This window comes from Monopterus albus, unplaced genomic scaffold, assembly GCF_001952655.1.
Source record: "Monopterus albus unplaced genomic scaffold, M_albus_1.0 scaffold46.1, whole genome shotgun sequence".
Lineage (NCBI taxonomy): Eukaryota > Metazoa > Chordata > Actinopteri > Synbranchiformes > Synbranchidae > Monopterus > Monopterus albus.
The window spans coordinates 1,419,379-1,432,616 of record NW_018127926.1 but is presented as its reverse complement, the minus strand read 5'-3'; the positions used below and the strand labels follow the sequence as shown (position 1 = coordinate 1,432,616).

General features: G+C 41.2%; 2 protein-coding genes across 10 annotated transcripts in view; both read left to right on the top strand.

Annotated features, from left to right (window-relative positions):
- The window catches only part of lekr1 (Leucine-, glutamate- and lysine-rich protein 1), a 92,313-nt gene extending 87,743 nt beyond the window's left edge, over positions 1 to 4,570 (top strand). For all 9 annotated transcript variants that reach the window (XM_020600375.1, XM_020600376.1, XM_020600374.1 and 6 more), the window contains one exon: positions 1,770 to 4,570. In XM_020600375.1, coding sequence (XP_020456031.1) covers positions 1,770 to 2,219 — 450 coding nt within the window. In that variant the 3' untranslated portion in view covers positions 2,220 to 4,570. The remainder of the gene's footprint in view (positions 1 to 1,769) is intronic.
- Positions 4,571 to 8,415: 3,845 nt separating this feature from the next.
- ccnl1a (cyclin L1a) overlaps positions 8,416 to 13,238 on the top strand; it is a 9,590-nt gene continuing 4,767 nt past the window's right edge. The window contains exons 1-5 of the mRNA XM_020600360.1: positions 8,416 to 8,755; positions 9,004 to 9,078; positions 9,755 to 9,864; positions 11,640 to 11,760; positions 11,880 to 11,944. Of these exons, the coding sequence (XP_020456016.1) occupies positions 8,516 to 8,755; positions 9,004 to 9,078; positions 9,755 to 9,864; positions 11,640 to 11,760; positions 11,880 to 11,944 (611 nt within the window). The 5' untranslated portion in view covers positions 8,416 to 8,515. The remainder of the gene's footprint in view (positions 8,756 to 9,003; positions 9,079 to 9,754; positions 9,865 to 11,639; positions 11,761 to 11,879; positions 11,945 to 13,238) is intronic.

Sequence of the window (13,238 nt, the reverse complement as noted above, 5' to 3'; positions counted from 1 at the left end):
ACTGTACATATGTCTCCTTCAAGAACACACAGAACTGCCATTAATACTACATATGTTTTGGATCATCCTTTAACCTGCGATCATTCTGCATGCCAGCAAATGGGATCCAAATTACTGGAGAAGCTGTTGCATTCATGTTGGATGTATAGCGTGGCTTGTGAGAATATGAAAAGCTCACATATTATCATGTCCCATTCTGTGCTCAATCATTTGAGTCAAAAAACACCATTTCTTCTTTTAGCAGTTTATACTGACTAAATCAAGAGACCATGTGATATTTTACACGCGCAGTAGTTTATTCGTGATGAAGAACACAAGAGGGTCGTATTAATGATAACCGAGGGATGTGGGGAGTTGGAGGCTCAATTTGTTTTATCTTCAAATTGGTGAAAACTGAATTCCACTAGATCACTGGCTTGTTATCTAAGCAGAAATATTTACCAAAATTCAAGGAAAACTAAAAATGGAAAATACGTAAATAATGCATTATTGTGTTCCTCAGGATAATCAACCCTTAATTAAATCTTAAAGAGAGGTAATTTGCTTTTTTTTTTTTTTTTGCATTTTCCAAATGGCCTTTTCGATTTAGCATAGCTATTGTGGACACTCCTGTACATTCTGCATATGATCCCATTGCTGCATTTTGTTTCGTTTTTATGGACGTGTGCCAAATGTGAACTATCTGTTAAATTCTAGTATTTTTTAAGCTTGTCCAACCATTCAGGGTTGCACACATCGCACGTCTGTTATCAAACAGCAGATGGTGGTAGTGATGTAAACCATTTGAACGAGATGTTTGTAATTAAACGAGCCAGTGAGCAGTATTTATGTATTTATAGGAAAAGTGAAAGAAAATGAGAAAACTATGTGAGAGCAGCTTTTTATTTTCAGTCTCTGGGTCAGGACATGAGCTGAGTAGCTTTCCTGGTTCTTTCTATCCTGCCTGGCTGACTCATAACAAGAGCAGACCTGATTCAGTGAGAATGGTTTTATTCCTCTGTAGAATTAAACAATATAATGTATCACATATTGACATCCCATAACTGTCCACCCATCGTCTGTTTTGTGCATTTCTCATTTCGCACAGTTTGTGTTTCTCTGTTTGACTCCTCAGCTTCATGTGTGTTGATCATTTGTTCTTTAGTCTGTGATTTTAACTTGTGTGTGCCACATGCTATTAATCCTGGATTGCTGTGACTGTCTTAAGTGTCATGTTTTATGAGGAACTAATACATTCAACATGTTAGACATAAATTTGTTGTTTTGTTTGTTACAAAAAACAAAATGTCCTTCCAGCCCGTTTTTGTGAAAGCAATATGTCAGGAACACCTTGAGGGAATTTCTTCAAATATGGCACAAATGTCCACTTGGACTCAAGGAAGAACTCATTAGATTTTGGCGGTCAAAGGTCAAAGTCACAGTCATCTCATGTCCGTCCCACTTTTGTGAATGCGATATCTCAGGAACGCCTTAAGGAAATTTGCCCAAATTTTATAGAAACGTCCACTCGGACTCAGCCATGAACTGAGTAAATTTTGATGGTCAAAGGTCAAGGTCATTGACCTCGTGTCTCTGCCTTTCTTATGAATTTGACTGGTCAGCGGAGGCATACAACCGCAAAGTGTTAACATGTTGAGCAATCTCTATAAACTGGTAAAAATGAAATTGATCATGTTATTGTTTTTGTTGTTTTGAAAGAAAAGGAATGTTGTTTCAAGGAAGACAATATGATAAAATAATGTTTATATTTCTACTCTCTGTCCCTCCAGGTGGCGTTACTCCAGGAAACAGTAAGAAGGGAGTGTGAGGAGAGGGAGGAGCTGACTGCAGCTCTGTGTAAAGCTCAAGACGAGCTCATCGGGCCGCGATCCATGGCGTCTCATCAAGGCTCCTCCCAGTCTCCTCCATGCTCTACGGAGAGACACACACTGCCGGGGGACAAGCATTCCTACTGCCGCAGTCCAGCCCGGGTAGCTCTGTCTCGCTCTTCAGTCTCCCCAAACACACTTCGAACCTTCTCTGCCTGTACAGACAAAGATGGAGACCGGGGCGCAGATGGAGGCGGAGCAGAGGGAAGTTTAGATTCCTGGACATGCAGCGGGATGTCAGGTGGAGTAAAAAAGCAAGAGGGGATGCTGCCCAGACTGAACATGAGCAGCTCAGTGAACGACGTCAAACGTAAGGTCATTTTAATGATGGGGAGGAAATCACCTAAATAAAGCCTAATTACACACATAGGTTTATGTTGTTTTGAAAAAGTACTTGAATATTAATCAAAGGATTTTATTAGTATTTTATTTTATGGTATTTTCTTGGTTCCCTCTAATATAAAACTCACACTTGATACACAAGACACAATTGCTGAGTCTTGTTTGTACACCATTACACTCCCACTACAGACACTTGCCAGCAACTTGCACTTGTTTTCTCACAGCCACACTCAAGTAGTCTCACTGGCACACACAGGATTCACAGACAAACACCCATGCATGCACGTAATACACACGCACACACACTCTCAGCCTGTCACAAGGGCAGGGCTGAGGGAGCATGACAGTGTGTCCCTTGCCAACCATGGGCACAAACAAAAGGCAGGCAAACACAGAAGGCACTGTAGGGCACGCGCCCCCCGACACACACACACACACACACACACACACACACAACAGTTATCCAGCCGTCTAGCCTCCGGCAGTGTGTGTTATTGACATCATTCACTCTGTGCAAGGTCTTTCCACCCCCACGCTCCCTCTCCCTCTCTTCCTCTATACTTGGGATGATTTGGCATGATGGGAGAAATGCATGAAATAAGTGTGTGTGTATATGTGTGTGTGTGTGTGTGTGTGTGTGTGTGTGTGTGTGTGTGTGTGTGTGCGTGTGTGGCGTGGAACTAATTTCCCTGATTACTGGCACACATGGAAAGCTTTTAGTTTGAGTTTCCTGTGTCCTTGCACAACACACGTGCATGGCATTCACACAGAAAAGGTGGGATGATAATGATTTTATCCTGCCAACGTTTCCTCTGTTTGCCAAAACACACACATGTTGTTTATCTGTTAAAAACCTTGGTCCATGCAGAGAGGATGTTCTGCAAACAGCAATGAACATTCTGTGCCTTTAAATCCTAATTTTCTACCTCCTCTTTTTATGTCAGATGGGTAAATGAGGAAATGTTTACCTGCAGGTTTTTGATTCATTTGCTAACTTTGGTTGCTTAAGGTTTTTAAATGAGATGTTCTAATAATTCTTAGTTATCACTGCAAAAGCCCATAAGCTGTGGTTATTTTATTGAATTTTGAGCGAGTTTATTCTTAACTTCCCCTTTAATACATAAAAACAACAACACATATTTCCTTGATGTGATTTATGGCAGATGTAACACATTTATGCTTTGCAGCTGACTTCTTGTTGCCTTCCTGTGCTAGAGTGTGTGGTTGTATATAGCCTTGTGTGTGTTTACTTGTGTATGTGCGTTTGTCTCCGGGGAGTGATTGTTTCTGTCGAAACGCCACCATTGCTCATTTTTATAATCACATATGTCACCAAAGGATGTTGATTCTATGGTCATCATCATCACAGTGTAGTGTGGGTGTGTGTTCATGTGTGTGAGAGCAGAAGACACTACATGCTGTAAGTGTCACTCTACAGACAGCAGACTTTGTGTACCCGGGTTTTTCTATGAAACCCTGGATTTATTTAACAAAATAAGTAAAAAAAAAAAAAGTGACCTTGACCTGGAGACTACAGCTGACAAAACAATCAAGGCCCCCTCTCCTTGCTTGTTCCAGACCTTTTGACTGTTTCACATGGTCTTCATCAGAAGATGGAGTTTGCTCAGTTGTCATGGAACTGTAGACTTTTTAATCTGAACACTTTTCATGCATGTTGTCTTAAAAACTGAGCTTGACAACTCATCCTCAGTTTAGACAACAGCACCGTGAGTGATGTTTTGATGCTAACCTTTAGTACTTGATGCTGTTAGACATGCTACAGACACCCAGTGGTCATTTTGACTTGTCAAAGCAGGAAAACCACAGGCCTAACAGCAAAACAAGCCAATCAGAACGTGTTTACAATACTGGACAAATGCAAGCTAACTGTGGGTTTCAGCTTGGGTTTAGCTTTGTGTAGGAGATGTCAAGGGGAAAACTGTATATGTCACTGTGAGTTATATTAAAAAAAGAAGTTGGATGTTCATCACTGTCATCTAGAAAATATAATCATAGCCGGGTCTTCATGTATACGGTCTTATTATCTGAGTTGTCGAGTTATATATTACTGTGTGTACATGTGCGATTGTTGTTTGAGAGAACGAGCTGTCTGGTTATGATCTTGTGTATGTATTTATGTATGTATGTAATTTCTTCTCTGGTCTTGCCTAAAAGAGATCTTGATTCTTAATGATATTTCTTGTTTAAATAAAGTTTAACAAACTAACTTACACTTAACTAGAGCAGCCTCGGGTGGCTACTGTCATGTGCAAGGCACATCCAGTGTCTCTCTGTGTTACTGTTCACACGCTTTTTAAAGATGGAACAAAATGAGGAAGTTCAAAACATTGTCTGTTTGATATTAAAACGGAATTTCTATATGTGTTGTGTATGTGTGTGTTTTTCTAAAATATTACTGTATATTATATGATTTCTAGTGAGTGTGGGTGTGTGTGTGTGTGGTTGTCCGTCTCTAAATGTCAGCCCTGTGATAGACTGGTGACCTGTCCGGGGTGGACCCCGCCTCTCACCCAATGTCAGCTGGGATTGGCTCCAGCCCCCCCCCCAATCCTCTTCAAGATAAGTAATGGATGGATGGATGGTTTCTTACATTTTATAATTTAGCGGTTGTGCTGATTTGGAGGGTATAAAAGCTTTAAAATGGCATTAAAAGAGAAAACAAAAAAAGGATGACATACAGTAGATCTGTCTCTGCTCCGTGGGGTGATGGCTGTATTTCACTGAAGTGAGCTGGTTCCAGGGCTCTGGTATTGTGCTTTGACAAGTGAAAATGTCTGCTATGAAAAGGGTCTGTTTCACACATGTGCTGCCCTTTTGACAACTGCTCACAGTTTTCTCGCAGATGCACCTCTGCCCTCTGACCTTTGGCCTTTCCTTTTAACTCTGTTATACTTCCTACACAGTCACTCACATGCATGTCTGCTGTGTATTTGAAGAGATAACCCTCTCTCTCCAGTCTGCCACTCAGAGGCAATAACACAATGCTTCTCTGCTGTCCCGCTACATGCACTCTCCCTTGCTTTGACACACTCACTCTGCTCTGACTGCACACACTTTGTCTGCCTTATAACACAAACAGCCTTCTCTCTATCTCTAGCACACACAAATCTGTCTCTGCGTCAATATTCCTTTAATCTCTTTGGCTTCTTTTAGTATTCAACCCCCTCTGACCCTGTTGCTAAAACATAGTTCCCTCTCATCCTCTCCTCCTCAGCTATCTGTGACTTCACTTTATCCCTGATCCATTCATCTCTCTCTTACTCCCTTCTGCTCTTCTACTGGCATGTTTTCCTGTGCTCATGCCCTTGATTTGTAGCCCTTGACTGGTGTCCTTCCTGGTTTGTGCATGTGAGCCTTGGGGCACGTGTGTGAGAGAGATCTAGCCTGAATGGATACAAATCCTTGAAAATCTTTCTACATTTTGCTAGCTATGTATGTAAGAGGCACACAGAATGAAGTTTTGATCATTCATAAACATTCAGATTAAATCGCTCTAACAAACACCCACACACACACAAACATTAATGTGTACACACGCGCATGCCATGCACACACATTGGGAGCATGAGCTCCTCACAGTAATTATCATAGCAGGGCAGGCATGCACATGTGTCTGTTGGGAATCTGTGCAAGTTGCTCACAAACACACACACATGCTCCAGGGCGTATCGTGTGTGTACAACTGAGGCCTTGTTCATCCGAGGGTGTCCCTGAACGCCCCTCTCCTGCGTCGTTATGGTTGTTCCGGAATTCTGCCATTGTGAGCCCTCCCACTATAATTACTGTCACCCAGGCAACTGGAGAAAGAATGCTCCATATTCTTGTTGTGGTAATTGCGTAAGTGTCAGGGGTCAGAGGTGCTCGTCATAGGTGTTGATTGATGACGGACAATGTGACCTCAGCCTACCACCTCGTGAAGTGTTGTTAAAACTGAGGTAGCTAAATTTGTGTCTCTCACATGCCACATGGATCCTCAAACATGTTGGGGAAGTAGAACCTCATGCTATGTTTGCATGTTTACAGCTAATGCTCACAATAGCTTCAGCCATACACAGAGAGACACATGCAAATACATATAACCCTAGGAAATCACCAGCTGTGACAGGATTAAACTGTAAATCGGACCCAGGGTAATACTTTGCTCTTGGGCTCCTGCTGACCTGCCCCCATTTCCTCCCTCTGTGTAGCTGTGTAGGCTCTATGTCCTTGTGTACACTGAGGGGAAGATGTGGTAACTTTGCTATATTTGTCTACAGACCTGGAAAAAATAGAGCTCCTGTTGCTGGAAAACTACCTGGCCTGAGGTTGGCTGTATAATTTAGTTTGTGGTAATTTGATTAAAAACAATTTTATTTAGGAATACACACCATGTGTGCATAATGTAAACCAGTTGGGTGAGTCATAAGATAAATCTGAGGGGTCACAATCTGACTAGTAGCATAGAGAATGTTTTGTTACATAAATTTGAATTCATTTAAATTTTTTGTACTGGAATCTTTTTTGGGGGGGGGGGGCTTACATAGCATCATTAGACACAAACAATGTGAAATATATAGAGGGCAGAATCACTCTCTGGTGGACTTGCAAGCTGTGACAAGGTTTTTGTGACAATTTAGATCTTAAAATGTGATCTTGACCTGGTAAAGGACCTCAAGGCTGGGTCATAATTTTGCAAGATCCACCACAAATATTTATCTTTAGTGGTTTAAATGCGCTAATAAATTTGCTGTTCATCAAATTACCAAATACCACAACTTGCAGTGAAACCCTTGTTGTAGGGCTCCAAGAAGGACAACAAACCAGCGTGAATGTGCATTCACCGAAACACACAGGCAGACTACAGCACTGCAGGCCCATAATTCACTTGTTGGCACTAAAGTGTTGCAGTCACCTTTACTGCAGCATCAAGTCATTGTGGAGATTTGGTACAAGACCAGTACGACTCCTCACATAACAAACTCTCTTTAAATGTAGTAAGCCCACGGCTTCTCTTGAAGGCACCCAATTTTTCAAAAACCTCAATTGGAAGGTCTCTAGTTCTCTCTGCTGTCCATTTTAAGTTAATGCAAGGCTTTAGGAAATAAAATCCTGTGAGTTAAACAGTGACTGAACACATTATTCCCTGTAGCTATTATCTGTTCTTATGGAACTGCAACTTATTTGACACAATCAGGGCCTTTGTCTAAAAATTAAGATCATAATTGTTCTTAACCCTTGCTTTTCCTACATGGGTTGCTGTATATTTAAACTGTTAAATAGGACATTACAAAGTAGATATCACTTCACTTCCAGCACATTCTGTGAAAATTAGAAATACAAACGTGGCTTGCTCAATAAAGACAGCTAAATTGCTGCCATGATTTTTTTTTTTTTTTGTCATTTTTTTAAACTGGCGGAGGGATATGTTCCTGGGGCTGAGGTGAGAAGTCCGGACTTTCCTGTAAAATACGTCACAGAAACTGTGAGTCGCCTCCTTTCTGCTGCCTTTGGGTGATTGCGGAAATCGTCAGAAAGTCTACAATAAAAAGAAATGCAATGAAATGATTGGGTTGCCATCATGTGACATAACGTAGGAGCAAAATAGGCGAGAATATTGCAAAACAAATGGGATATTGCTATAATGATAAAATTGAGCTTCCTTATAATAACAGCTACTACTGGATGACTACATGGATTGATAGACGCATATGGTCATACATGCCCAGTACATATTTTCTGACGTTTTCTCTATGTCTGTAGGATGAGAAGCCATGTGAACTTTTTTAATTTTTTTATTTTGATAATAAGATTGTCTTGAACGACAACCCTTTTACGTTTAATTTGTTATTCTTAGTAAGATCGAAAGCAAAGCTTTCATGGAGTCCTTGAAGGACTCATGAGGTAATTCACAGTTTTATATAAAGGAAAAAACGGAACATGATTTTTCAGGTACATCTACTTCTGTATTAACTACGTACTTGGATTATAAATAATAAACTTTGTTTAGGTGTCCGAACTACTGTTACACAGACAATAACGCTTAAAAAGGGACTTTTTAAAGGAAAAATGAATGACCAGTTGATATACACTGGAAGAATAATACATGCTGCATTACAGTCCAGTCTGGACATTGGTTACAAAATTCATATAGTTTTTTTTTTTCAATAATATTGCAAGACTATTTTATCACCGCGGATGTGCACAAAGTTTCGGTCGCAGCAGGATGGTGACGTCACGTAGTTTGTCTGTTTCCTTGGGCCGGCGGCTTTCGGTTGAGATTGGTAACTGTTGATTTTAAGGTGAAGATGGCCGCAGGTCCCCTCTCTATATCTTCCGCTGCATCCCCAAATAACGATGGCATTCTTATTGGTGACAAAGTTTACTCAGAAGTGTACCTTACTATCGACAACTCGCTTATACCGGAGGAAAAGCTCTCTCCGACGCCTTCGATGCTTGATGGCCTCGACCTGAACACGGAGACCGACCTTCGTATCCTAGGATGTGAACTAATTCAGTCGGCGGGCATTCTTCTTCGGTTACCACAGGTAAACTTTATTGAATTGATAAGGTATTTAGCAGTATATGTGCTGGTATGTGTATTAATTCACAGCGAGCTGAATGTCTTCTTTTTTGTAGCCGTCAACACGTCTCGGCCTACCCATTAGCAATTTGCTAATGTTAGCTCTGACGTTGGCGTGGTGGAACTAAAATGGCGGTGGTTCATTGTGCAAGGTTATGTAAAGTTCGTATAAGACGGATTAAAAACGTCATGTTTTGTATTTTTCCTCGACAGGTTGCAATGGCAACGGGACAGGTTCTTTTTCATCGTTTTTTCTACTCCAAATCGTTCGTCAAGCATAGTTTTGAGGTAAGTCCACTGAAGTTTATGGGTCATTGTCAGGCCGCCGGTCCTCTTAGCAGTGTTAGCATAGCATAACGTTGTGGTTACGTTACTGACAGCCATATTGTCGATACGTCGTACCAGAGTTTCTTAAGAGCTACAGAGGAACTGAAGATCAGTATGAAACAAAGGAAAAAGTCAAACTCCTACTTTTCAAAGGGTCTTTATTTTTTAAATTTTAATAAGGCAGTTGGTTTGTCAGTGTGGCCAGACATATTTGACAAACATCAGTAATATTGCATTTCTAAGTTATCTATAATAATCTAATGTTATAACTGTCACTACATAGTCTTAATCTGTCCATGTTGGATCAACTCACTTCTTTAGGCCAAAATGTGTGGGGTATTGGGGTATTTGACACGATGTGTATATTTCTAAATGCGTTGTACTAATAATAACGATGCACACAATGATGTGTAAATTAACAAAAACTGTTCCATGTGAAGATTTACAGTTTGTCCCACAATGGCCTGTTTACTTAGGGATATTACAATAACAGATACTATGGTATACAAAGGCAGAATATAGGAAAATATTTTGCTAAATTTGTTGTTAAATTGGTGTTCTCCCTGTTTGTTTTGTCTCCCACCTGCACCCAAAGGTATTCATCTCTTCCTTCCAACTTTTTGTTTTATCATAACAGATTGTTGCTATGGCTTGTATCAACTTGGCATCCAAGATTGAAGAGGCACCGCGTCGAATACGAGATGTCATCAATGTTTTCCACTATCTGAGACAGCTCAGAGGCAAAAGGTAAGCATCAGCAATGAATCCAGTCTCTGAACATTTGCATTGCATCTGTTTGTATGTTTGTTTTTGTTTTTAATTATTACCCAATGTTTGATGATGATCTGCTTTTACTGTGAAAGTGCTCTTATGTTTATTCATGTACTCTAAACCATTTTAAAACTTTTCAGTTTCCGCTTCACTGGTAGTTTGAAAAGTGTAATTGTCTACATATGGCATCAGAGTTTGACATTACACTGAAATTGATGTCTCAACGAACTCAATTTAAAATTGGAGTGCATTTTAAGTATTGTAAGACAAGGCACGTTTGCTTTATTTGTGCGTGCCTTTGTCTTCAGAGAAATCTGTTCATGTGAGTACTACAGACCTTGGCATTAACTTGGCCTCTTTTTTCCCTTGCAACCAACTAACAGCGACCAGCTACATTTACCAAAGCCTGGGTGATGTGGAATGGTACGTAAGATGAAGCAGTCGGCATGACAACCATGATGCCAGGGGGTCTCTCTCCTCCCCCAGGCCCACCCCACCCCCTCCTGTGGGAGACACCCGTGGTCTGAGCCACTGCGGGGCACTGGGATCGGGGATGACAGGTTGGCCGAAGGTCCTTGGCCCCCGGGGCACCTTGAGGACTCCTGTGGTTCAGTCTTAAGCTTTGGGTATCTGTCCGTCAAGCTGCGTACCATTGGGTAATGTAGTTTTCTTCTCTGACTGCTCTCCACCATGCATTTTGTTTGTGCTTCAAGAGCAAAACTCTATTCACCAATTGTTACCCATGGCTTTTATAGAAATATCACCTCATCCGTTGAAGTTAGAATAATTGAATACTTGTAGTACAAGTAGGCTATGTATTTCTGGATCATTGCATGCACTATAGCTTCAGTAGTTTGGCATTGTATACACTAAATTAAAGTGTACAGTAATTGTGATGTGCTTGTAGCAAGTCTGTTTTCTTTAGATGCGGACTGTAAAGGGTCATATTTAGCAGTGAACATAATTGATTGGGGAGGTTTTCATCTGTAGCATGATGGTGTTCACATTTAATTTTCAGTTTTTTGAGACAGCTTTTTATTTCATTGTTAGTTCTGAAAAGGTGAAACACTGTCAATCAGGTGTTTGGGGGGGGTCAATTTTTCTATTTTTCTGGTGTACCTAATAAATAGTACATAATATAGTAATCTGATGCAGCCTGTGAAGAGATTTGCATCTAATTTTAGGAAGATAGGCTTTTTTGATTGCTATAACCAATTTTTAGAGCTGTTTTGTTAGCTCAAATAGCATTTAAGTTATGTGGCCTAGTACAGTATTGTTTACAGTGAAGGTGTAATGTAGACATTTGACAGATTATTAGTGTTTTCTTCCTTTGAGGCTGGACATTCTGCTGTACTGTTATAAAAGACAAATATTGAGTGGTCACTGTGTAGTTGTGTACAATACGTTAGAATAGGTGAGTGGTTTGAGATGGCTCATTATAGTAGTTTCACGTTTGAAGATTGCAGAGTGTATTTGCGCGTTGAGGTGGTGATATGATATTTCTGTTCAAGCTGTGTCACGGTGGTTGAGGGTTGTCTGCGGATCTCATAAGCTTTCACTGGAACCACAGGAGTCCACAAGCCCCAGCAAACTGTCAGGCATGCAAACAGTAAAAAACCTGTTGCTTTGAGTTGGTTGGAAGGGAAAAAGCTAAGAGTGCAAGGTAATCACAAGGGCACTTTTCTTTTTTCTTTTTTATTTTTTATTTCGAGAAGGGAGAAACATTCCATTTTGATTCCTTTATAAACTAGGACTCCAAGTCCACTGATACTTGATCAGAACTACATAAATACCAAAAACCAAGTCATCAAAGCGGAACGGCGGGTCCTGAAGGAGCTGGGCTTCTGTGTGCATGTCAAGCATCCACACAAGGTGAGTTTAAGCCACAATCAAGCATTTCACTGATGTGTAGTGTAAAGTAGCTCTGATTTGAACCTTGCCAGACTCATAACTGTTTGTCTTTTTAATACGCAGCTATTTTGTGCTTCCAGATTATCGTCTTGTACCTTCAAGTCCTGGAATGTGAGAAGAACCAGACACTGGTCCAGACGGCCTGGTAGGTTCCTTCCTATTGCTCCACTGACCATCCCACAACAGCAGAAACGAGTGTCATGTCTGCAAGAAGTTCCACCAGACCTGGGCTAAAGATAATGTTGAGAGTTTTATATGATTAAATTACTTGAAGAGCACTTGATTTATTTGCTAGGAACTTGGGACAGACCCATATGTGGTAACAACAAATCAAATGTTATTTGTATAGCGCCAAATCACAAGAAAAGTCATCTCAGGACACTTTACAAAGTAAGGTCTAGACCTTACTGTTATCAATATTATTACATAGGGAAAACCCAACAAATCCCCCTTGAGCAAGCACTTGGCGACAGTGGGGAGGAAAAACTCCCTTTAACGGAAGAAACCTCCGACAGACCCCGGCTCTTGGTGGGCGGCCTTCTGCCTCGACCGGTTGGGGTGAGTGGATAGAGGAGAGACAAAAGAAGAAAAGCAACAAGACACAACAATCAAACACTGATCAGGTCGATGTGGCCGGTGACTGCTCGTCAGAGATATAGAGCTCCAGGGCAACCTGCAGAAAGTTACAGGGAGAGAGAGAGAGGACACACTACGGGAGAGAGGAGAAACAAAGTTAGTAATGTGTAATGGGGGCATATAGAAGCATAGGGAGAGAGAGGAGAGCAGGAGGGGAGGGGAAAGAAACTCAGAGCATCATGGGGCCCCCAGCAGCCTAGGCCTATAGCAGCATAACTAAGGGAAGGCTCAGCCCTAACTATAAGCTTTATCAAAAAGGAACGTCTTAAGTCTAATCTTAAAGGTAGAGAGGGTGTCCGCCTCCCGAACTGAGACTGGGAGTTGGTTCCATAGGAGAGGAGCTTGATAGCTAAAGGCTCTGCCTCCCATTCTGCTTCTGTGGACTCTAGGAACCACAAGTAAACCTGCACTCTGAGAGCGAAGTGCTCTGTTAGGATGATAAGGCTGATAAGTGATGTTCAAGTGCCCTTCATGATTTTAACCACAAATTTGAAAACTGTTCAACAACCATTTTGCCCAGGTCTGACTGTGACATTCCCTCACTCCATTTTAACCCTTCCACCTTTTTTCTTTCCCCCGACGGAGCAATTTGTTTTATTGCAAACCTGTTGCGTGTCTGACTCGTCTGCCCTTACATGGCTGTTCTGTAAAGTCTATTTGATTTGTGGTGCCCAGGGAACTTGGTTTAACTTTGTCCTTTCTCTCTACTCTTTGATTAAAGGGTAGTCCATGCTGGTAAGTCACATAAAGAACCTCTGAACTCTGCCTCCTCCAACCACATGACCTCAGGAAGTTCCCCTCAT